Source organism: Dendropsophus ebraccatus, chromosome 11 (genome assembly GCF_027789765.1).
Source record: "Dendropsophus ebraccatus isolate aDenEbr1 chromosome 11, aDenEbr1.pat, whole genome shotgun sequence".
Lineage (NCBI taxonomy): Eukaryota > Metazoa > Chordata > Amphibia > Anura > Hylidae > Dendropsophus > Dendropsophus ebraccatus.
In genome coordinates, this window is record NC_091464.1 from 9,991,670 (window position 1) to 10,018,141 (window position 26,472).

Sequence of the window (26,472 nt, forward strand, 5' to 3'; positions counted from 1 at the left end):
TATATAGACCCCCTGTGTGACCCACCAGTAGTATATAGACCCCTGTGTGCTCCCCTAGTAGTATATAGCCCCCCTGTGTGCTCCCCCACTTGGATATAGACCTCCTGTGTGCTCTCCAAGTTGTATATAGACCCCATTCTGCTGCCCCAAGTAATATATAGACCCCCTGTGTGCTGCCCCCAGTAGTATATAGACCCCTCTGTGAAGCCCCAGTAGTCTATAGCCCCCCTGTGTGCTCTCCCTGTTATATAGCCCCCCTGTGTGCTCCCCCCATTTATATAGACCCCCGATGTGCGCTCCCCCAGTTAAACAGACCCCTGTGTGCTCCCCCTCCCATATAGTATATAACACAATAAAACAAACACTTATACTCACCTGGGTCCGGGCGTCTCCTCTTCTCTTCACTCTTGTGGCCGCAGGAAGGGTTTTCCCTGAGATCACAAGAGGCCGCACTCTCCTTGTCCTGGCGCCGATGCTCCAGTGATGTCACTGGAGCACTGGCACCACAAGGACAAAGCTGCCACTTGTGACCGCAGGGAAAACCCTTCCTGTGGCCACAGGAGTGACTGACAGGAATGGAGCCAATGTCTCCCGCCCTGTCAGTGCTGCTGCATGTAACTATGAGCCCTCATTACGAGTGCTCATAATTACAGTTTAGATGGCAGCAGCGAGCGGAACAGCAGCAGCCCTGTCCAGCGGTCTTGAGCACAAGAGCGGGGCGTGGGGTCCCCCCTGGATGTTGGGGGCCCCAAGCGATCGCTTGGTGTGCTTGGTGCCAAAGACCGCCACTGGGTGTCTGTATGACCTCCCTACAAGGCCTGGGCATGCTCCTGATTAGGTGGCTGTATGACCTCCCTACACCACCTGGGCATGCTCCTGATGAGGTGGCTGTATGACCTCTCTACACCGCCTAGGCATGCTCCTGATGAGGTGTCTGTATAACCTCCCTACAAGGCCCAGGCATACTCCTGATGAGGTGTCTGTATATCCTCCCTACAAGGCCTGGGCATGCTCCTGATGAGGTGTCTGTATAACCTCCCTGCAAGGCCCGGGCATGCTCCTGATGAGGTGTCTGTATGACCTCCCTACAAGGCCTGGGCATGCTCCTGATGAGGTGTCTGTATGACCTCCCTACACCACCTGGGCATGCTCCTGATGAGGTGTCTGTATGACCCTCCTACAAGGCCCGGGCATGCTCCTGATGAGGTGGCTGTATGACCTCCCTACAAGGCCCGGGCATGCTCCTGATGAGGTAGCTGTATGACCTCCCTACAAGGCCCTGGCATGCTCCTGATGAGGTGTCTGTATGACCTCCCTACAAGGCCCGGGCATGCTCCTGATGAGGTGTCGGTATGACCTCCCTACAAGGCCTGGGCATGCTCCTGATGAGGTGTCTGTATGACCTCCCTACAAGGCCCGGGCATGCTCCTGATGAGATGTATGACCCCCTACAAGGCCCGGGCATGCTCCTGATGAGATGTATGACCCCCCTACAAGGCCCAGGCATGCTCCTGATGAGGTGTCTGTATGACCTCCCTACAAGGCCCAGGCATGCTCCTGATGAGGTAGCTGTATGACCTTCCTACAAGGCCCTGGCATGCTCCTGATGAGGTGTCTGTATGACCTCCCTACAAGGCCCAGGCATGCTCCTGATGAGGTGTCTGTATGACCTCCCTACAAGGCCCTGGCATGCTCCTGATGAGGTGTCTGTATGACCTCCCTACAAGACAAAGGCATGCTCCTGATGAGGTGTTTGTATGACCTCCCTACAAGGCCCGGGCATGTTCCTGATGAGGTGTCTGTATGACCTCCCTACAAGGCCTGGGCATGCTCCTGATGAGGTGTCTGTATGACCTCCCTACAAGGCCTGAGCATGCTCCTGATGAGGTGTCTGTATGACCTCCCTACAAGGCCTGGGCATGCTCCTGATGAGGTGTCTGTATGACCTCCCTACAAGGCCTGGGCATGCTCCTGATGAGGTGTATGACCTTCCTACAAGGCCCAAGCATGCTCCTGATGAGGAGGCTGTATGACCTCCCTACAAGGCCTGGGCATGCTCCTGATGAGGTGTCTGTATGACCTCCCTACAAGGCCTGAGCATGCTCCTGATGAGGTGTCTGTATGACCTCCCTACAAGGCCCGGGCATGCTCCTGATGAGGTGGCTGTTTGACCTCCCTACAAGGCCCGGGCATGCTCCTGATGAGGTGTCTGTATGACCTCCCTACAAGGCCCGGGCATGCTCCTGATGAGGTGTCTGTGTGACCTCCCTACAAGGCCCGGGCATGCTCCTGATGAGGTGTCTGTATGACCTCCCTACAAGGCCTGGGCATGCTCCTGATGAGGTGTCTGTATGACCTCCCTACAAGGCCTGGGCATGCTCCTGATGAGGTGTATGACCTTCCTACAAGGCCCAAGCATGCTCCTGATGAGGAGGCTGTATGACGTCCCTACAAGGCCTGGGCATGCTCCTGATGAGGTGTCTGTATGACCTCCCTACAAGGCCCGGGCATGCTCCTGATGAGGTGTATGACCTTCCTACAAGGCCCGGCCATGCTCCTGATGAGGTGTCTGTATGACCTCCCTACACAGCCCGGGCATGCTCCTGATGAGGTGTCTGTATGACCTCCCTACAAGGCCCGGGCATGCTCCTGATGAGGTGTCTGTATGACCTCCCTACAAGGCCTGGGCATGCTCCTGATGAGGTGTCTGTATGACCTCCCTACAAGGCCCGGGCATGCTCCTGATGAGGTGGCTGTATGACTTCCCTACAAGGCCCGGGCATGCTCCTGATGAGGTGTCTGTATGACCTCCCTACAAGCCCCGGGCATGCTCCTGATGAGGTGTCTGTATGACCTCCCTACAAGGCCCGGGCATGCTCCTGATGAGGTGGCTGTATGACTTCCCTACAAGGCCCGGGCATGCTCCTGATGAGGTGTCTGTATGACCCCCCTACCAGGCCTGAGCATGCTCCTGATGAGGTGTCTGTATGACCTCCCTACAAGGCCTGGGCATGCTCCTGATGAGGTGTATGACCTTCCTACAAGGCCCAAGCATGCTCCTGATGAGGAGGCTGTATGACGTCCCTACAAGGCCTGGGCATGCTCCTGATGAGGTGTCTGTATGACCTCCCTACAAGGCCCGGGCATGCTCCTGATGAGGTGGCTGTATGACCTCCCTACAAGGCCCGGGCATGCTCCTGATGAGGTGTCTGTATGACCTCCCTACAAGGCCTGGGCATTCTCCTGATGAGGTGTCTGTATGACCTCCCTACAAGCCCCGGGCATGCTCCTGATGAGGTGTCTGTATGACCTCCCTACACAGCCCGGGCATGCTCCTGATGAGGTGTCTGTATGACCTCCCTACAAGGCCTGGGCATGCTCCTGATGAGGTGTCTGTATGACCTCCCTACAAGGCCTGAGCATGCTCCTGATGAGGTGTCTGTATGACCTCCCTACAAGGCCTGGGCATGCTCCTGATGAGGTGTCTGTATGACCTCCCTACAAGGCCTGAGCATGCTACTGATGAGGTGTCTGCAGGGGCGGTCTTGGCATTTCTGGGGCCCCAAGCGAAATTATGTCTGGGGCCTTCCCCCCTCGACACGCGTTCCAAAACAATAGACCGCTGTATGTTGCCCCCAGTAGTATATACCCCTTTTGCGCTACCGCCAGTAATATATACTCCTTGTGTGCTGCCCCCAATAGTATATAGTCCTTGTGTCCTGACACCAGTAGTATATACCCCTTGTTTGCTTCCCCCAGTAGTATATAGACCCCTGTGTGTTCCCCCAGTTATATATAGCCCCCCCGTGTGCTCCCCCAGAAGTATATAGACCTCCTGTGTGCTGCCCCAGTTGTATATAGACCCCTTGCGTGCTGCCCCCAGTTGTATATACCCCCTGTGTGCTCCCCCACTAGTATATAGGCCCCATGTGTGCTCCCTCAGGGGTATTTAGCCCCCCTGTGTGTTCCCCCACTTGCTTGGATATAGACCCCTGTGTGCTCCCCCACTTGGATATAGACCCCTGTGTGCTCCTGCAGTAGTATATAAACCCCCTGTGTGGTTCCTCCAGTAGTATATAGACCCCCTGTGTGCCCCACCAGTATTTTATAGACCCCTTGTGTGCTGCCCCAGTAGTATACAGACCCCTGTGTTCTCCCCCAGTTATATATAGACCACATGTGTGCCTCACAAGTAGTATATAGACCCCCTGTATGTTCCCCCAGTAGTATATAGACCCCCTGTGTGACCCACCAGTAGTATATAGACCCCTGTGTGCTCCCCTAGTAGTATATAGCCCCCCTGTGTGCTCCCCCACTTGGATATAGACCTCCTGTGTGCTCTCCAAGTTGTATATAGACCCCATTCTGCTGCCCCAAGTAATATATAGACCCCCTGTGTGCTGCCCCCAGTAGTATATAGACCCCTCTGTGAAGCCCCAGTAGTCTATAGCCCCCCTGTGTGCTCTCCCTGTTATATAGCCCCCCTGTGTGCTCCCCCCATTTATATAGACCCCCGATGTGCGCTCCCCCAGTTAAACAGACCCCTGTGTGCTCCCCCTCCCATATAGTATATAACACAATAAAACAAACACTTATACTCACCTGGGTCCGGGCGTCTCCTCTTCTCTTCACTCTTGTGGCCGCAGGAAGGGTTTTCCCTGAGATCACAAGAGGCCGCACTCTCCTTGTCCTGGCGCCGATGCTCCAGTGATGTCACTGGAGCACTGGCACCACAAGGACAAAGCTGCCACTTGTGACCGCAGGGAAAACCCTTCCTGTGGCCACAGGAGTGACTGACAGGAATGGAGCCAATGTCTCCCGCCCTGTCAGTGCTGCTGCATGTAACTATGAGCCCTCATTACGAGTGCTCATAATTACAGTTTAGATGGCAGCAGCGAGCGGAACAGCAGCAGCCCTGTCCAGCGGTCTTGAGCACAAGAGCGGGGCGTGGGGTCCCCCCTGGATGTTGGGGGCCCCAAGCGATCGCTTGGTGTGCTTGGTGCCAAAGACCGCCACTGGGTGTCTGTATGACCTCCCTACAAGGCCTGGGCATGCTCCTGATTAGGTGGCTGTATGACCTCCCTACACCACCTGGGCATGCTCCTGATGAGGTGGCTGTATGACCTCTCTACACCGCCTAGGCATGCTCCTGATGAGGTGTCTGTATAACCTCCCTACAAGGCCCAGGCATACTCCTGATGAGGTGTCTGTATATCCTCCCTACAAGGCCTGGGCATGCTCCTGATGAGGTGTCTGTATAACCTCCCTGCAAGGCCCGGGCATGCTCCTGATGAGGTGTCTGTATGACCTCCCTACAAGGCCTGGGCATGCTCCTGATGAGGTGTCTGTATAACCTCCCTACAAGGCCTGGGCATGCTCCTGATGAGGTGTATGACCTCCCTACAAGGCCCAAGCATGCTCCTGATGAGGTGTCTGTATGACCTCCCTACAAGGCCTGGGCATGCTCCTGATGAGGTGTATGACCTCCCTACAAGGCCCAAGCATGCTCCTGATGAGGTGGCTGTATGACCTCTCTACACCGCCTAGGCATGCTCCTGATGAGGTGTCTGTATAACCTCCCTACAAGGCCCGGGCATGCTCCTGATGAGGTGTCTGTATGACCTCTCTACACCGCCTAGGCATGCTCCTGATGAGGTGTCTGTATGACCTCCCTACAAGGCCTGGGCATGCTCCTGATGAGGTGTCTGTATAACCTCCCTACAAGGCCTGGGCATGCTCCTGATGAGGTGTATGACCTCCCTACAAGGCCCAAGCATGCTCCTGATGAGGTGTCTGTATGACCTCCCTACAAGGCCTGGGCATGCTCCTGATGAGGTGTATGACCTCCCTACAAGGCCCAAGCATGCTCCTGATGAGGTGTCTGTATGACCTCTCTACACCGCCTAGGCATGCTCCTGATGAGGTGTCTGTATGACCTCCCTACAAGGCCTGGGTATGCTCCTGATGAGGTGTCTGTATAACCTCCCTACAAGGCCTGGGCATGCTCCTGATGAGGTGTATGACCTCCCTACAAGGCCCAAGCATGCTCCTGATGAGGTGGCTGTATGACCTCTCTACACCGCCTAGGCATGCTCCTGATGAGGTGTCTGTATAACCTCCCTACAAGGCCCGGGCATGCTCCTGATGAGGTGTCTGTATGACCTCTCTACACCGCCTAGGCATGCTCCTGATGAGGTGTCTGTATGACCTCCCTACAAGGCCTGGGTATGCTCCTGATGAGGTGTCTGTATAACCTCCCTACAAGGCCCGGGCATGCTCCTGATGAGGTGTCTGTATGACCTCTCTACACCGCCTAGGCATGCTCCTGATGAGGTGTCTGTATGACCTCCCTACAAGGCCTGGGTATGCTCCTGATGAGGTGTCTGTATAACCTCCCTGCAAGGCCCGGGCATGCTCCTAATGAGGTGGTGGATGGTCTCCTGAGGGATCTCTTCCCAGACCTGGACTAAAGCATCCGTCATCTCCTGGACAGTCTGTGCTGCAATGTGACATTGGTGGATGGAGCGAGACAAGATATCCCAGATGTCCTTAATGGGATTCAGACCTGGGGAACAGGCGGCCAGTCAATAGCTTCACTGCCTTCATCTTGCAGGAACTACTGACACACTCCAGCCACATGAGGTCTAACATTGTCCTGCATTAGGCGCAGGGCCGCTTCTGCCATGAGGCAGAATGAGCATTCTGCCTCAGATTCTGCGGTCCTGCAGTGGACGACATAATGTTCCCCCTGCTGTCATTTTAGTTAACAAAAATGACAGCAGCCCTGCAGTCGCTCACCTGTCCCGCCGCCGTTCGGGTGCCAGTTAGGGGGTGGCCGTCTGAGGTTTTCCTCTGGCGGCAAAGACCCCAGAATCGGCCCTGAATAGGAGGAACCCATCTGTGGACATCGGACCCTCATCCTCGTGGAGTCAGTTTCTAACCATTTGTGCAGACACATGCACATTTGTGGCTTGCTGGAGGTGATTTTGCTGGGCTCTGGCAGAGCTTCTCCTATTCCTCCTTGCACAAAGGCGAAGGTAGTGGCCCTGCTGCTGGGTTGTTGCCCTCCACGTCTCCTGGTAGCGCCTCCAGCCTCTGGACACTACACAGACAGACACAGCAAACCTTCTTGCCACAGCTCGCATTGATGTGCCATCCTGGATGAGCTGCACTACCTGAGCCACTTGTGTGGGTTGTAGAGTCCGTCTCATGCTACCATGAGTGTGAAAGCTCCAGCAACAAAAGTGACCAAAACATCAGCCAGAAAGCAGAGATACTGAGAAGTGGTCTGTGGTCCCCACCTGCAGAACCCTGCTTTATTTTGTGTGTGTCTTGCTTATTACCAAGAATTTGACAATCAGTGTTGCTTCCTAAGTGGACAGTTTGATTTCACAGAAGATTGATGTACTTGGAGGTATATTGTGTTGTTTAAGTGTCCCCCTTTATTTTTTGTGCAGTGTATATATACAGCCCTTGCTTGTAATAGGCCTAGTAAAATATCAGTCGAGACTTCATCAGCCTGTGTAATAGTCCCCTCAGGCTCTGTTCACACAACGTCTTGTTTTGGCTGTTTCTTTTTGGACGGCTGTCACCAAAAAATGCCAAATTTATGCAAGTTACGGCATAAAAAAGAATTTAAAGCGACTCTGTACCCACAATCTGACCTCCCCTCCCCCAAACAACTTGTACCTTGAGATAGCTGCTTTTAATCCAAGATCTGTCCTGGGGTCCGTTCGGCAGGTGATGCAGTTGTTGTTCTTAAAAAAAACTTTTAATTCGGCAGCGCTGTGTCTAACGGCCGGGGCTTACATTTGTATATGCATTAGGCTGGCACACCCTCTCTGTCCTTCCTCCCCACCCTCCTCATCATTAGGAATGATCCAGGCAGATTGCTCCCTATTCCCCACCTGTGTGTATAATGACAAGTGCTAGATCGTTAATACACCTGTGCAAAGCTCAAACAGCAGTAAATGTTCCTGGATCATTCCTAATGATGAGGAGGGTGGGGAGGAAGGACAGAGAGGTGGTGCCAGCCTAATGCATATACAAATGTAAGCCCCGGCCGTTAGACACAGCGCTGCAGGATTAAAAGTTGTTTTTATGACAATAACTGCTTCACCTGCCGAACAGACCCCAGGACAGATCTTGGATTAAAAGCAGCTATCCGAAGGTACAAGTGGTTTGGGGTGGGGGGGGGGTCAGATTGTGGGTACAGAGTCACTTTAAATGTTAATTCTTTGGCTGGATGGAGCAGTGGGTGTAAGGCATCCTATTGAATCAATGGCTCAGGTGGAACTTCAAGCTGAAATTCCACTTGAAATTCTGCGCTGATTGCTTAGTGTGAACATACCCTAAAGCTCTATTCACATTATGTTTATAGTCTTCATGCAATGTATAAAAGCGGATGTATATGAAATTATATAAGGAGTTAAAGGGCAACTCCAGCAACATTTTTTTTTCTTTCAAATCAACTTTTGCTAAAAAGTGTCTGAGATTTGTGACTGACTTCTATTAAAAAATCCTAAGTCTACAGGGGGAACTGGGCCCGAGCCTGCTCGCGGCTCTTAATAACATTTCTGCTGAATCTCCCCTGCCTCCGTCCTTCCTGCGAGCACATATAGTAGTCATCCCGAAAGAGGGGAAAGATCCCAATCTGTGCCCTAGTTATCGCCCCATCTCCCTGATAAATACGGACGCGAAACTGTATGCGAAACTGTTAGCTAATAGAGTGGCGCCCCTCCTGAGACGTACAATCCACCCGGATCAGGTGGGCTTTATCCCTCTTCGGGAGGCCCGTGAAAATACGCTTAAGACCTTCTCTTTAATCCGTCATGCGCGCCTTACCAAGCTCCCCTGTATGATGCTTTCGTTAGACGCAGAGAAGGCTTTTGATCGGGTGGGCTGGCCGTTCCTGGAGGGTGTACTACGTAATATGGGACTTGGACCACTAGCGGTTCATAGAATCCTGGCCCTGTATAAGAACCCGACGGCGCAGCTTCGCATTAATGGGTCGCTATCTGCACCGTTCTTTATACATAATGGAACTAGGCAGGGGTGCCCTCTGTCCCCGATGCTGTACGTCCTGGCCATGGAGCACCTTCTGCGGGCCATCCGTCAGGATGCCGATATTATGGGCATACAGGTGGGAGACATGCATTTCAAGTGCTCTGCATTTGCGGATGACCTTCTAGTGTATATCACGAAGCCCGGAACCTCCCTGCCGGCTCTCATGTCTGCCTTACATGAGTTTGGTATTGTGAGCAATCATAAGATCAACCTCGCCAAGAGTGTGGCCTTGAATGTAACCCTCCCGCGGGCTGAGGTCCCTGCGCTGCGCTGCCGCTTCCCGTTTAAATGGACCGACACGTCTTTCAAATATTTAGGGGTTCATGTCCCAGCTGACTTATCCCGAATCCGTGAATTAAATTTTTCCCCGCTTTTAGCTAGTTTTAAGGGGGACCTTGGCAAGTGGGACCGCAAAGACTTCTCATGGCTGGGGCGAATAAATATACTAAAGATGAATCTGCTCCCACGCTTGCTGTACCTGTTTCAGACCATCCCTATTGCTCTTCCTGGAGCTTTTTTCCGCGACGTCTCGGCGGTGTTTTTGCGATTCGTCTGGATGAGAGCTCGTCCGAGAATTGCTAGAAGTACCCTTACTTTGGCTAAGGAGCATGGTGGTCTGGCACTCCCTGATCCATATAAATATTATCTGGCAGCTGTAGCGACTCGTACGCTGGATGCTTTCCACCGCTCCGAGGCCGTCCTATGGGTTCAACTGGAACAGTCCCTTTCGAGATACGCCCTTCCTACAATAGTATGGGTAAGACCGGCGGCATTGTCTTCGACAGTGCTCGCCCGCATTCCCCTGATTGCCCGTACATCCCTGTCCGTCTTCCAAAGGAAACTGGCGCGGACGTTGCTGTTTACTCCAGATGGCCCTCTCACGCCAATTCTCGATAATCCTGATTTCCCCCCCGGCACACTTGACGCAGACTTTTTACTGCATTCAATGGGCAGTAGATTTCTATTCCGCCAGGTCACTAATGCCTCAGCCTTATTGCCCCTTGCGGCGCTGATCCCTGAGCAGAATCGCCTACAGCGATATGACTGGCAGTACCTGCAGCTGCAGCACTTCTATAATACCTCAGTGCGCTCGCTGCTACTTCATAGACAACTCCTGCCCTTTGAAGAGCTCTGCGTGCTAGCGGAAGCGCCTACTCATGTGGTGTCGCTTGTTTATGTTATTCTGACGCAGCCTCTCCCTGATGCCAAGCTTCCATATCAGGTGGGCTGGGAGATGGAACTAGGGCAGCCCTTTTCGAGAATTGATTGGGAGAAAGCTTTTTATCTGTGCCATAAATCATCAGTGGCGAGCAAAGCCCAGGAAACTAACTTTAAAGTGCTGTCAAGATGGTACAGAGTGCCAACTCTGCTCCATTCATATTATCCGGCGGTATCAGATCTATGCTGGCGATGTGGACAAAGCCAGGGCACCATGAGACACATTTGGTGGGAGTGTACTAAATTACGGGGCTTCTGGACGGCGGTTGCGGAACTGATTCGCGAGATAACTGGAGTACGTCTTGCTGATCAGCCCTCCACCTACCTGCTCTCCATGATTCCAGGCACTCTCTCACAGTGTAAGAAAAGCGTTATTCGCTTCTTGCTCCTAGCGGCCAGAACAGTGATCCCTAGGAAATGGAAGTCGGAGCGCTCGCCCACTGTAACGGAATGGTTCGCTGAAATCCAGCACCTACACCGTATGGAGGAGATGAGAGCGGAGCACATGGACGCACCCCCAGCGACAACGGCTATGTGGTCACTTTGGTTGACATTCATGGACAATCCCCTATATCGCTCTTATGGGTCGCCTGGACCTGGTCAGTAGGATCACTGTGGCTCTGTATGTACCTGGGCTCTCTCTGACTGATCTTCCTGTGGACCCGGTATTCCCCCCTCCCCCCTCCTCGGGACTGTGCTGGTCTCCAAATCTTTCTCCCCTTCCTTTTCTTTTACACTCTTCCCTAGTCTTTACCAGTTTGTTGCTAAGTTTGTGTTTTCTTTTTGTCTGGGTCACTAGCTGCTAAAACGTTACAATAGTGAGCTGTCAGATACCGCTCCTGCCCTACTTAGCCCTGTTGACATGCATATTGAACCTTAGGCTGAGATCCTCTTTGGGCTATGCGGTAGAACTGTACTGCTACACGTACTTGATGTGTTGTCAAATGCTGTTGTTCAATGCATATCATCTGTGTGCCTTAGCATCTTGGGCAATGGCTTGTACCCATGACTGTCTTTTAATAAAGTGTTTGAATAATAAAAAAAAAAAAAATCCTAAGTCTTCCAGTACTTATCAGCTGCTGTATGTCCTGCATATCTATATCTATGACATACAGCAGTTGATAAGTCAATGAAAACAGATTCTGCAGTTTGGCATACAGCATCACAATGTTTTTCCTTTTACATACAAGTTAAACCAGGGGTCTCAAACTCGCGGCCCTCCAGCTGTTGCCAAACTACAATTCCCATCATGCCTGGACAGCCAAAGCTAAAGCTTTGGCTGTCCAGGCATGATGGGTATTGTAGTTTGGCAACAGCTGGAGGGCCGCGAGTTTGAGACCTCTGCGTTAAATGGACAGCAAAAACACAGTGTGAACCTAGCCTAAGATATGTTGGTGCATCACCAGGTCATAAGGGCCATGTTGACAAGTAGAGGTCAATGGTCCCTGCCTTACCTTTGGATATTACACCCCTGCTCTTTAGTTATTAAATGGACTTTTGGCGGTGAGTGTCACAAACTTCCTATAGGATATTGTATTGTGTGTGTGTATATATATATATATATATATATATATATATATATATAGTAATATTAGGCTCACCAATTATCTAATTATGAGTATTCTACTTGTTCTAGTGGTTGAATGCCCAGCCCCGGTAGTCCCTGCTGCAAGAAAAGTGTCGGGGTTTGTAGGACCATATCCAATGAATTCATTGGTTACATTTGAATGTCTTGAAGGCTTCATTATGAACGGCGCACGAGATGTTAAATGCAATATCCACAGCCAGTGGGAGCCCTCATTGCCTAGATGTGAGCGTAAGTACAGAGGAGCGTGTCAGGTGCACCACACAATGACAGTCCTGATGGCAGGGTTTGATTGCAGACTACTGAGTGGCAGCAGGACCCCAGACATGTAGAATTAAAGGAGTGTTCCACTTGTTTCCATTATTGCTGCCCATGGTGAGACTAATGGTGGTTTTTACACGGAGCGATAATTCGCCCGATCGCACGATTAACGATTTTGAATGAACAATGTTTATTTTATAATGACCAGCGTTTAGACGGAACGATAAATCGTACGAAAAAATCGTTATGCGATTGTTTTGCGATCGCTTAAGCCTATCTCACACATAGGTGAAATCGTTGAAAGAATGTTTACACGGAACGATCTGCGAATTTTTTGTGAACGATCAACGACGATTTGAGAACTTGTTGAAAGATCAAAATGAACGATTTCTCGCTCGTCGCTTGATCGTTCGCTGCGTTTACAAGTACGATTATCGTTCGAATTCGATCGTTATCGTGCAAATTCAAACGATAAATCGTTCCGTGTAAAACCACCATAACAATTTCTTTCATACTTGTTATTACCTATTCAATCTCCTTTCCCCAGTTCTCAGCTGCTGCTTTCTGCTGAAGACACAAACATCTGTGTGTGAGCTTTTCTCTCTGACCCCCCCCCCCTCCTGGCTGGCTGTATCTGCAACATTGTAGCTTCTTTGTTCTCACAATAACCGTCCCAACATTACAATTTGCTAAGGACCTCACTGTGATTATCCCTCCCAGCATTACAAAGAAGCTACAATGTTGCAGATACAGCCAGTCAGGGATTTGTTTACACCATCCGTCTCAGAAGGAAGCGGGAGGAGAGAGACAGAGAGAAAGGCTCACACACACAGATTTTAGTGTTTTCAGCAAAAAGCAGCAGCTTAGAACTGGGGTAAGGAGACTGAATAGATAATAAGAGGTATGGAAGGAATTGTTAGTCTCACCATGGGCAGCAACATATCAAAAGTTATGGAAAGAGTGGAATATCCCTTTAACTGTCCTCCACCAGGGATCTTAACAGTGCCATCTGTTTCATCCCAGTATGTGCCACAGGAAAATGGTCTTATTAGAGATAAATCCCGCACTCACCAGTTGCTGATACACATAAACTCCAATAAACCTTAAAGAATCAGCAACTGGTGAGTGCCGGGATTTATCTCTTTTACGTATTTGGGACTATTCCTTCCACGAGCACCACCACACCTCGGAGTTCCGGCAAACTCTGCTCCAGGAGAAGGGTCTGTCCTGACTCCCCCGGCTTCCGGTGAACTACATGATCATATAATCACTTAGTAAATAGCACCTGGCATCTCCATCCTCCTTTCTTATCTCTATGTCCCTTCTATGGCGTGAAGATCTTAGATCTGCCCCAAAGGTGGCCATACACCTCCAATAACTGACTGCACACAACAGAGCGCCCCTGTGGGAGGGGTAATTCGTACACAAACACTCTAACTGCAGCTTATGTCTTTCTGAACAAAGGGGTCTGCCATGGTTTTCTATAACGACCGACCCTTATCACCACGTCATCCGTCAGGTGGTGGTTTAGAACGGCCCCATACACGCTAGGCTGACAGTCGAATCTGCTGTGAGCAGTGGGTTCAGCCGACATAAGTCTTAAGTGTATGGGGGCTTAAGAGATAAGATGCTCATTTATAGTCCCATAGAGCCCATAGAATGATCAGTTGCAGAGTTCTATAACTGATCATTCTGCCTGTGTCTCCTGTGTCATACAGTCTGACAGGCTGCAGCTGTATCATGTACAATGCTCCATAGTAGATGGTCCGACATTGCACTGTAAGCGAGTGCCGATCTTCACTTACTGATCCTACACACGGCTTCAGAATTTTGTGTGCACATGGTTAGAGATGACTGGGCAGCCCCTGCTTTACATAGAATTGAATAAAGATGTATACTTACCCATGTTCCCCTGGTGTCCTGCTGCCTTCTTGTGTGTTGCCCACTCACCGCAGCCACCACTGACACTCCTGGCCCCATGTCTTCAGTGACAGGCCGCTCAGCCTGTCATTGACAGAGATGGGCCAGTGTGGCCAGTGATTGGCTGAGCGGCCTGTCACTGATCAGCAGCAGCTGCGGTGAGTGGGCAACACACAAAAAGGCAGCAGGACACCAGGGGAACATGGGTAAGTATACATCTCAATTCATTTCTATGTAAACCAGTCATTGATAACCATGTGCAGCTGTGTATAGTGTCAGTAAGTTAATGCCGATCTAGCAGAGAAGAGACTGGGCCAGAAGTGTCAGCGACAGCTTTTTTTTTACACAGTCTTCAGCCGTCAGCTGCATATCACTAGCATACGTAGCCGATTTACAAACCTACTGAAAGAATATCAGCTCTTTGGCTGATTGTTGTCTTTATTACACGGACTGATATCTGCCTGGATCGGTCTGATTCGGCAGATAATTGCTATGTGTAATGGTGCATTAACGACACGTAACGATTATCGTGCAAATTTGCGCGATAACGATCGAATTCGAACGATAATCGTACGTGTAAACGCAGCGAACGATCAAACGACGAACAAGACATAGTTCGTTTTGATCTTTCAACATGTCATCAAATAGTCGTTCGTCGTTTGCAAAAAATTCGCCGAGCGTTCCGTGTAAACAGTCGTCGCGCGATATTCCGGCCGCCCCCCCGCCCACAGCCCGGCCCCCCGCAGCCCCCTGCGCCGGCTCGATGGCCACCCCCCCCCGCCGTCGCTGTTCCGATCGCCCCCGCCGGCCCATGGTCATACGTTACCTGCTCCGCGCAGCAGGTCTTCAGACATCCCCGGCTCCGCTCTTCAGTGCACTGATTGGCTGAAGAGGAGAGACGGGAATTTCAAACGGCTCCTCTTCAGCCAATCAGTGCTCCTCTTCAGCCAATCAGTGCTCCTCTTCAGCCAATCAGTGCTCCTCTTCAGCCAATCAATGCAAGGCAGCACTTCTCCTCTCACCCCAGTAATACAGTTAGCAGCAGTGTCAAGGGGAACACAGGGAAACAAGATTTTATTTTTAACTTTTGTAAACTTTGCGGGCTACTAGTAGAACTAGAACTCCAGACAAATATATATATATAACAGGGCAGGCTGGAGGTGTTGGGGACATTATACAAAAGTTATACTTACCTGGCCCAATGTCTCCACAGCGGCCACTGGTGTCCTGTAGCTCCCAGTCCTGTGATGTCAAGACCCAGTTTAGAAATGCTTGTTTAGCCAGTCAGTGACTAAGACGGGTGATCTCTGCAGTCACTGACTGGCTGAGCGGGGAGTTCCTCCGGGGTCCTGATGACACAGGAAGCCGGGAGATTCAGGAGACTGGAGGATGACAGTCAGTGGTGACGGTGCGGCTGCAGGAGCACAGGGACGGGTAAGTAAATCATCTTTATTATATTTCCACCACTCCCTGCCCCCTTGTATTTTTACATCTGGGCAGAGTTCTCCTTTAAGGCAGAACTGGTTAAAAAGGGGCATTGAAGCCTCCACTGAATCTTTATGACTTTCTGTGCTTTTGTTTATAGGAAACTTCTGTTACCCGCCTCATTTAATAAATGGAGGGGTCAAAAAAGGGAAACTCAAACATTTCGACAACGGGACAGTGGAGGAAGGATTCCTGATTAATGACTCGGTTAAAGTGGACTGTAACAGCAATTTTGTATTAAATGGGGAAAGCACCCTAACCTGTAAAGAGGATTTAAAATGGCATCCTGAACTTCCAATATGTGAGAAGCGTAAGTATGATGTGACCATTATAATATTGTACTACAATTCTTCATGGAATTTCTCCCGATGCCTGATGATCGGCAATGATAGCTCCGTCACTCGGCAGCCATCTTCCTGTGATATCCTTGTTAACACTAAGGGCCCTGTTACACGGAGCGATAATCTGCTGGTTATCAGGCCGATTTGGCAAATCATCGCCCCGTGTAATAAAGACAACAATCAAAGACAACGATCATGCCTCCTGGTCCGGACCAAAAATCATCCGCTGCTGGGCGCGCATCAATATGTGTAATAGCGTAAATGTGTAAAAAAAAATTATGTTATGCAGCAAGGGATATATATATATGTGTGTGTATCTTGTTAACGATGTCCGTGCAGCCCTTGCTTTAAAAGTGTAAAATAATAAACTTCATATATACCTGTCCACACTCCTGGAGTTCTCTTCACTTCTCTCCACTGTCCGCAGCCTCCGGTGAAACTTCGGAGCCGGTCTCTGAAGTTAGAGGCTGCTCAGCCAATCACTGGTCGCAGCGGTTCTGTCTCAGCCAGTGATTGGCTGAGCAGCTTGTCATTTTACAGATCGGCTCTGACGTTCCACTGGAGGCAGCGGACAGTGGACAGAATCGACGAGAACCCCGGGAGCGTGGACAGTTATGTATGAATTTTATTATTTTACATTGAGCATGCAACACGGACATCGCTAACAAGATACATATATACTGTATATCCCTTGCTGCACGATAATCAGGCCATGTAATAGAGCTGATCTGGGAAATCAATGCTCATTTACTATAGTGATTGGGTCGTCTAATTTGGCCCTAATGCTAAGTTTACACGAGGCGATTATTGGCCCGATCGTACAATTAACGATTTCGAAGTAACGATTTTTTTTTTTATAACAATCAGTGTTTAGATGGAACGATATATCATACAGAAAAATTTTTTGAGATCGTTTTGCGATCGGTTAAGCCTATCTCACACATAGGTAAAATCAGTGAACGACTGTTTACACGGAACGATCGGCGAATTTTTTGCGAACAACGATTTATGAACACATTAAAAGATCAAAATGAACGATTTTTCGATCGTTCGCCGCGTTTACACGTACGATTATCGTTCAAATTCGATCGTTATCGCGAAAATTTGCCCGATAACCGCTCCGTGTAAACGTAGCATTAGGGTCCATTTATACAGAAAGATTATCTGCCAAAGATTTGAAGCCAAAGCCAGGAACAGACTATAAACAGAGATCAGGTGATAAAGGAAAGCCTGAGATTTCTCCTCTTTTCAAATCCATTCCTGGCTTTGGCTTCAAATCTTTGGCAGATAATCTGTCAGATAATCTTTCTGTGTAAATGGACCCTTAGTGAGAGCCCCCATACATTACATAAATGGTCGATTCATTTATATAGGAGTTATACACGATGATACAACATTGCAGCTCACCTATATGGAAGCCAATTGGGTTAGTGCTGTATATAATCTTTATAGTAGAACTATAAATAATAAGTCTACATCGCTACCATATTTTACCACCATGATGAACTGCTTGGATAAAACCACCATTAGAGATAAGCGGATCAAACTTCACTTTACTAAGAATTTGGTTGGGTGACAGACTGAACCTTTGGTAAAGATGGCGGGTGGAAATGGGTGATTTGGAGCAATGAGACTAAAGTCAAAAGACTGGACTCTGATGGTTGCAAATGGGTCTCGAAGAATCAAGGGTAAAGAGGGCTAACTTAAAGGGGTTATCCAGCGCTACAAAAACATGGCCACTTTCCCCCTACTCTTGTCTCCAGATTGGGTGGGGTTTTGAAACTTAGTTCCATTGAAGTAAATGGAGCTTAATTTCAAACCGCCCCTGAACTGGAGACAACAGTAGGGGGAAAAGTGGCCATCTTTTTGTAGTGCTGGATAACCCCTTTAAGGGAACAGTCAGATTCGGGGGAGGAAGCCTTTTGTCCATGTGTGTTAATGGACATATCCAAGAACAACAGAGGGATAACAAAATGCACATTAAAGGGCCGGTGGAGTGCAAATTCAGTCATGGAATCACAATATAGAAGGAAGGCTAAAACATCTCAGCAAAGTCTTGTGGGACATTGCTTTTCTAATACAAGCACGCCATTGTGCATCGATGTCAACAATGGAGAGATATTTAACTCATAACTTTACAGGGAATATAAGTATATGCTAAAAAAGACAGGTCAGAAGAGCTGGCAGGTGGTCTTTAATTGATATCACTTTTTTTATTGTTGTTTGGTGTATTACTGACTGGTAACATACATGTCAATTACTACATTACAATAACTGTTAAGGGACAAAAAGAAGTTAGAAAGTGAACATTAACTTTTTTTTCCCAACTAAATAAATATATAGGGTATATCTTTGACAACAAGAAGATTGTGATGGTTAGACAACTGGGTCAGAGCATCTCCAATTTGGCAAGTCTTTTGTAGCATGTTCCGAGGATGCAGTGGTTAAAGGGAATCTGTCAGCTCCTGGGCCCCACCTGAGGTGCTGACAGTGTGCTGTAGCTGGCAGTCCCCTAGTGAGCATGGTGCCTTTTGGTGTTTTTCTGTGCAGTGGATTATGCACAATCTCACGTCTCCAGCTGTAATGAAGAGTCAAAGAGGAGCTGTTTGTGCCACACTCCTGGCCTCCTCCTCTGATTACAGTGTCACTGATTGCAAATCAGTCCTCTGTAGGCAGTTTATGTTGGAAAGAAACATTCAGATATAGTTGAATCTCCTTTATTCCCTTGGTTTAATTCCTCTGATGGAAATTATAATTTTTATATCAATAATTATATTATTCTATCAAAGAAGTGCAAAGAATTCCCAATAAGGTTGGACTCTCTGCCTACAGAGGACTGATCTGCAATCAGAAACACTGACAGCTGAGCGAGCAGGAGGGCGGGCAGCAGAGATTATTCATGAAGAAGTGGGAGGAGGAAAAAGTGGTAAGGTGTGCCACAGTGCAGCACAAACACTGAGCCACAAATCCTCTTTGACTCTTGATTACAGTAGGAGACCTGAGATTGTGTGTAATACACTGCACAGATAAATTACCATGTATAAAGTACCATGCTCAGTAGGGGACTGCCAGCTACAACACACTGTCATCACCTTAGGGTGCGTTTACACAGAGAGATTTATCTGACAGATTTTGGAAGCCAAAGCCAGAAATGGATTTGAAAAGAGGAGGAATCTCAGTCTTTCCTTTGTGACCTGATCCCTGTTTATAGTCTGTTCCTGGCTTTGGCTTCAGATCTGTCAGATAAATCTGTCTGTGTAAACGCACCATTAGGTAGGGCAGATTCCCTATCTACTAAAATAGGAGGAACAACCAGTAAACAAACAACACGCTCAATAATAGATGCACGATGTGAAGACTAGACCATGTATTCCAGTTCCATAGAAGAGTCTATGCTCTAGAGCAGTGCTTCTCAATTTCAGTCCTCATGGCCCACCAACAGGTCATGGTTTGGGGATATTCCATATGAAAAACACCTGGGATAATACCTGTTTCACGGTATAATTATATCACCTGTGACATTCTAAGGAAATCCTCCAAACATGACCTGTTGGTGGCCACAAGGACTGGAGTGGAGAAGCACTGCTCTAGATAAGCAATCGCTATTAGATGGTTTGATCTTATGATTTACTGACATGACATTACTGACATCATGATACTATTATAGTTAAAATTGCCTTTTTTTTAAACTCTTTTCAGTGTTGTTAATGTCCCTTTATAATATGTGGTTATTAGGGTATGGGTGCAGTTCACCCAAAATTCCAAATGGACGTATTCGACTGAAGAATGGAGAAGATTACTCCCCAGAAAGAGACGGGCATGCTTTCTCTGTGTCAGACAAGATCCACATTCAGTGTGATGAAGGCTATACGGTTGCTGGAAGCAGCAGCAGCAGCGAGTGCCAGTTTAGTTGGTTACGTTATAAGTGGTTACCTGAACTCCCAAGTTGTCAAAGGTAAGGGTTTTATCTCTGTGGATTTGAATTCATACACTACTCAGTAATAAGAATTTTGCTAGAGATATATGTAGTGATGATCTAAGGGCCCAATTACACGGAGCGGTAATCGGCTGATACGGGCAATTATCACTCCGTGTAATAGAGAGAACGAGCATCGGCTGATCGGGTCTTTAGGTCCAACATCAAAAACAGCCGACAGCTAACAATTGACTAAACTGTTATACAATGACCTCTCCGCGCTCCCGGTCTTACTCTAAGCTGACGGTCCTGGCCAGTGATTGGCTGAGCGGCCTGTCGCTCAGAGACTTTGAAGCTAGAGCCACGGAGCCGGGAAGCAAGCAGAGGGCAGGAGGAGGCCAGGAGCGTGGAGAGGTAATGTATAACAGATTAGGGCAAGGGCTGCACGGACATCGCTAACAATATGTATATCTACAGCCCAAAATTCCAAATGGACGTGTTAGACTGAAGAAAAAAAAAAATCTAGGTGATATATTCACTTTAATAAATGTCATTTTATTTCAGGTGGTGAGTATCAAGACGATAAGAAGAGATGAAGAGAATAAACCATAGTATACAGCATACACGTTGTATGGCAGTACTGAACATTGACTGTGAAATTTTGAGATAATAAAAACACCTTTAATTATTTGTTTTCAGTTCCACTTAAACGTGTGATCTGTTGATTGCCAATAGACATGAGTGAAGGAAGCGCTTTGTTTGATCAGCGCCTCCGCTCACCAAGCCTCCTTTGTCAGTGCTGCTCCGCTCTCTGCCGCTCCACCCAGGATGTCGGGAAAAGCCGGATCCAATCCTGGGAAACTTCTCCCTGTTTTCCAGGATTGGATCCAGCTTTTCCTCGGCACCCTGGGTGGAGCGGCAGGAAGCGGAGCAGCACTGACAGGGAGGAGGCTTGGTGAGAGGAGAGCTGATCAAACAAAGTGCTTTGCTTCACTCATTTCCAATTGCCAATTGCCATCTCTAATTGCAAACTGTACAGTGAGTTTTAAGTTGTGACATCATGGAGTGACGACAGGTCGCAGCATCCAGCCAGGGACCTATCAGCACTTGGCTCAGTCCTGGATGGCTCCATCTTTACAGGTAGACCAATTGCAGTGAGGATGACAGGAGGGGCCGGCGTCTGACAGCTCTGATCTCTCTTCTGTATGTATAGTTAGGATATGCATAACACAGATTAACCTCTTCCTGTCCTGATCATCGCCCCTGCCCTGTTGCTGTAACTTATAGTCTCCTGCCTGTTGCTGCTGTCTTGTACCAGTCTCTGTTGTCCTCCATTACGGTACCTATAGTTCCCCATCCTGTAGCTGATACTCATCCCTGTCCCATTGCTGTACAACTCTCCCTTCAGTTAGCGCACCTAACCAGGCCCATTAGTGTATATGATTGTCATCAGTTATGGTCCGTTTACATGGAGCGGTAATTCGCCCTATCGATCGTTTAACAATTTGGAGCAACGATTTGGTTTTTATAACGATCAGCGTTTAGACGAAGTTAAAAATCGTTTAAAAAATAGTTATTGCAATCGTTTTAAGATCGCTTAAGCCCATCTCACACATAGGGTGAATCTGTGAAAGACTGGGTACACGAAGCGATCTGCGAATTTTTAGCGAACGACCAAGGATGATTTGAGAACATGTTGAAAGATCACAATGAACGATTTCTCGCTCATTACTTTAACACCCCTCACGTCAGTCCTCAGGATAGTTCTATATGTACATATATCTTCAGAGCTACGTCTAATTTAACAAAAGCAACTTTTTTTTAAAATGGAGCAAAGCCACAATTCTGCAGGAATCCAGAGCTGCAGTCACAATTCTGCAGGAATCCAGAGCTGCAGTCACAATTCTGCAGGAATCCAGAGCTACAGCCACAATTCTGCAGGAATCCAGAGCTGCAGCCACAATTCTGCAGGAATCCAGAGCTGCATTCACAATTCAGCTGGAATCCAGAGCTACAGCCACAATTCTGCAGGAATCCAGAGCTGCATTAACAATTCTGCAGGAATCCAGAGCTGCAGCCACAATTCTGCAGGAATCCAGAGCTGCAGCCACAATTCAGCTGGAATCCAGAGCTGCATTCACAATTCAGCTGGAATCCAGAGCTACAGCCACAATTCTGCAGGAATCCAGAGCTGCAGTCACAATTCTGCAGGAATCCAGAGCTGCAGCCACAATTCTGCAGGAATCCAGAGCTGCATTCACAATTCAGCTGGAATCCAGAGCTACAGCCACAATTCTGCAGGAATCCAGAGCTGCATTCACAATTCTGCAGGAATCCAGAGCTGCAGTCACAATTCTGCAGGAATCCAGAGCTGCAGCCACAATTCTGCTGGAATCCAGAGCTGCAGCCACAATTCTGCAGGAATCCAGAGCTGCAGCCACAATTCTGCAGGAATCCAGAGCTGCAGCCACAATTCTGCAGGAATCCAGAGCTGCAGCCACAATTCTGCAGGAATCCAGAGCTGCAGTCACAATTCTGCTGGAATCCAGAGCTGCATTCACAATTCTGCAGGAATCCAGAGCTACAGCCACAATTCTGCAGGAATCCAGAGCTACAGCCACAATTCTGCAGGAATCCAGAGCTGCAGCCACAATTCTGCAGGAATCCAGAGCTGCAGCCACAATTCTGCAGGAATCCAGAGCTGCAGCCACAATTCTGCAGGAATCCAGAGCTACAGCCACAATTCTGCAGGAATCCAGAGCTGCAGCCACAATTCTGCAGGAATCCAGAGCTGCAGCCACAATTCTGCAGGAATCCAGAGCTGCAGCCACAATTCTGCTGGAATCCAGAGCTGCAGCCACAATTCAGCTGGAATCCAGAGCTGCAGCCACAATTCTGGGAAGTAGTTAAAAAAGCTAAAGCAATTTCCCACTTGATAATCTTCAAAGTTTTTCATGGAAAAATTGGCCACAAATTTCTGTATGAACACAGTAACAAACATTTAAAAGGAAAACTCTGGGCAGGGTGATTTTTTTTTTTAAAGCTATAATAATGTCAAGAAATAATGTGCTCTCAGCCCTCGGCTCCATCACTGATGCCGGATACTGCTGCTCCGGTCCCTCAGCCACTTATGGGTTTAAGAGGGGACTCCGGATGTGACGTGTCAGGGCCTCTCTGCGGTGGTAACAGGGTCACCTTTCAAACAAGAAAGCAGCCAGGGACCAGGGGCAGCAATAGGCAGCATCAGCGCTGGAGCCGGGAGGTAAGTACATGTCATTTCTTTCAGCCTTCCACTCCTCTGCACTTCTACAATAAAATCGTCCTGCCTGGAGTCGTCCATTAAACAGTTTCAGAGCTCCCAGCATGATAATGATACAGGACGCTCTTCAGCACGTTTCATGCACAGTCATCCCGGGATGTGGGTATGCCCCCTTCGTCCTCATTCCCAGTCCTGAGCCCGCTTGTTGTGAGTTACCCCCCCCCCCCAAAGACAGAACCGCTGCGGCCACTCCACCCCCACATCCACAGATGTAACCGCTATCACTAGGACACCGCTGCAGTCTGGTAAGTATAAAAAGACAAAAGAAAAGGAGAAACCTTTCAGTTCCACATTGTTTATTACGGTAAGTTACATAGTTTACAGTGAAACAATTGAAAAATAACAAAAACTTTCAGATACCGGTTAACTCCTTCAGAAATTATGTCATTATGACTGTGTGTGAACATAGTCTTAAAATAAATATGTTTCCTCCTCTTTAGCCTTTGCTTACACAGTGCACAGCTTTAAATGCAGTTTTCAGCCTCAGGCTGAATTTCCATCAGTCTTTTTTTGACCAATACCAGGAGTGAGTTGAAAACACAGAAGTTGTGCAAATCTTTCCATGATAATTTTGCCCGGTCAGTTCCACTCCTGGTTTTGATTGAAAAAATACTGACTGAAGTACTACATGTGGACATGGCCGTTGGACAGGGACGTTGTTATAGATCAATGCTGCAACCCCCCCCCCCCCCAACCTCATAACTAAAAAAAAAAAAAAAAAAAAAAAGGCAAACCATTGTATAGTCTGTGTCTGTGCAAAGGTAGACAGCTTAAGGTCTGCACTCTGTCCCTTATTGCTGATCCGCACTTGCGTGAAACTGTTTATGATGTGCAATTTTTTTTTTTTTTATTTTATTCTTTGCAGCGAGTTTCATATTAACGAAACCACCGCATTTAACAAACAAATTACTTTAAAATACACCTTTAGGCCATGTTCACACCTAGTATTTCCGTCAGTCTTTTCACAACCAAAACCAGGAGTGGGTTAAAAAACACAGAAACTGTGCAAATCTTTCCATTATAATTTTGCTCTGTCCGTTCCACTCCTGATTTGGTGGTAAAATGGCTGACCAAAAGACTGATGGAAATACTGTGTGTGAACATAGCCTTAATACTTCTTACATTTAAAGGGGAAGTCTTGGGATTTACAGGGGAGAAGAAGAAAAAAAAAAAAAAGCCAAGATCAGAGTATGCTACATTTGGACATCTTAAAAAAAAAAAAAAAAATACAAAAATCAGTCCAGAATTCTAAAGTTTAAAAATTAAAAACTGCACTGTGTGAACAAAGCCTTAATCAGTTTTGTACATTTTTACACCATAAATGCTGTCTAGATTCCCTCTGACATGAATCGATACAGTATAACAAACAACAGTTTACATTAGACAGATAATCGGTATATAGTTATATATTGCAATGAGAGGAGCATCTTACTGTCCTCTATGAACATTTATACAGTAAGTAACACACTGCTGCCATCTGCTGGCAATAACAAGCAATGTTCTACAGCATGCAGGTGTGCCTGGTGGAGGCAGCAACTTTCAGGACAATTACCAAAATTTGGGTAAATGGAACCAATCAGATGCTGTAAAGCTGCACAGGGAAGCGGCGGTTAAATGTCACAGCTGCCGTATGTGTTTAAAGAGACTCTGTCAGCAGGTTTATGGCGTCTTATCTCAGGGTGGCATAAACTAGTGACAGAGAAGCTGAATAGAATGATGGATCACTTACATTGTTCTGTGCGGCTGATCCAGAGATCTCCTCCTGAATAACATGGACAATTAGTAGTCCTCTCCATTACGTGCATGAGCTCAGTAGTCCTGGATATTCATGAGAAGAACAAAGCTCCGCCCACCAGCTGCTGATTGGCAGTTATCTATTCATGCTGTGTATAGGGAGTCAACTGTCAATCGGCAGCTGGAGGGCGGGGGGAGGGGTGTGGCAAGAATCCTTTTCTCCTGCATATTAGAAGAACGGCTGAACAGATTGATTTAAGTAATACACCGATCTGTTCAGCATTTCTGTCACTAGTTGATGCTGCCCTCATTTAAAGTGGCATAAACCTAGTGACAGATTCCCTTTAACTGCTGCAGCCATCGCCTGGAGCGAGTACGGGTGATATTTGCAATCATCAGGAAACCTTGAGCGTCGGGCTGTGTTTTCACATTTGTGTTTGTGAACTGTAGAGAAAACGAATTAAAAAAATGCACCTGGTTTTCAAAAACTGAATGTATTATCTAAACGTGTGTGTTTTAGATGCGGACAGTCTGCAATATGAACAATGTGACAGGCCTGGTAATACTGATCCCATTGTGGAGCCTGGACAGATTCACGTTACGTGAAGAAAGAAACGCAAACAAAACGCATACGTGGAAACAGCCCAAGGGGCGATTACACAGTCCTTCATTTAGATCCGTGTTACAGATTGGAATCATTGAGCTCCCAGCATCTCGTATAATCAGAATGCTGGGAGAATCCTTTAAAATCTGCGTGGCTGTGTCAGTACAGTAGTGCGAAGATTTAAACCGATTTGGAGCTGCCAGCAATCACGAAGACGGGAGCTCTGCATTCTGTTCCGCCGCGCATCGTCCGTATATACAGAGCATAATCACTGAAGGTGTGAATGTCCTCTAGAGTGACAACTCCAGGTGGCGACAGCAATTATTAAAGGGGAAATCCCTTCGGAAAAAAAAATGTCAGACAGGCGGGGGGGGGGGGGGGGGGGGTGAGAAACTAGTAAACAAGAGAATTCCACCGTCCTGGTGTCTACGTTGCGCCACTCTTGGGTCCCGGTTCCTGCAGACAATGTCACCTTCTGCTGGAAGGCCTGGCTGAGCAATTGTCAGTGCCCCGCCCCTTACACTGATTGGCTGAGCAGGCAATCACTCATCTAGGGACGTGACCCGGGAGTGGCACTACAGAGGCAAGAGGAGGGGGTAAGTTTACTTATTATCTTCCTTCCTGATCTTTATTAGTCGTCTATTTAACAAGACGACAACATTCCCCCTATATGTTCCCAAAGTGAGAAGAACATGGCCTAGGGCTTCCACATCTCTTAGCCAATAGCCGCTCCATGGGGCCGGGATTATCAGCCACGTTATGCAACTATTGGTTAAGAAATGGGGACAAGGTTTTAGCCAAACGCATCCTGAACGAACTATTTCAGTGAATAGCAAAAAGGCCAGTTCAATAATGGGTCATATTATAGTGAGAAATATTGGCTGTGTCCATACAGTTGCTCTTTTTATTAAGTGTAATTATGAGAAAATGTAAAAAACTGTGAGGAAACAAGCGGCGGCACCTAACAGTAAGAACACAAGGATAATTACACCAGATTATTACTTCTTATCACAGCTACAGCAT

At 48.0% G+C, this 26,472-nt stretch overlaps 2 protein-coding genes across 5 annotated transcripts in view; one reads left to right on the forward strand and one right to left on the reverse strand.

Moving 5' to 3' along the window:
* The window catches only part of LOC138768109 (membrane cofactor protein-like), a 41,298-nt gene extending 20,808 nt beyond the window's left edge, over positions 1-20,490 (forward strand). Inside the window, exons 8-11 of one of the 2 annotated variants that reach the window (XM_069946165.1) lie at positions 11,921-12,100; positions 15,636-15,845; positions 19,612-19,831; positions 20,357-20,490. In XM_069946165.1, the coding sequence (XP_069802266.1) occupies positions 11,921-12,100; positions 15,636-15,845; positions 19,612-19,831; positions 20,357-20,363 (617 nt within the window). In that variant the 3' untranslated portion in view covers positions 20,364-20,490. Of the gene's footprint in view, positions 1-11,920; positions 12,101-15,635; positions 15,846-19,611; positions 19,836-20,356 lie in introns of those variants that run through there. The other variant, XM_069946166.1, reaches the window with a different exon arrangement.
* Positions 1-26,472, reverse strand: part of LOC138767691 (complement decay-accelerating factor transmembrane isoform-like) — a 176,460-nt gene that overhangs the window by 49,034 nt on the left and 100,954 nt on the right. The window lies entirely within an intron of this gene.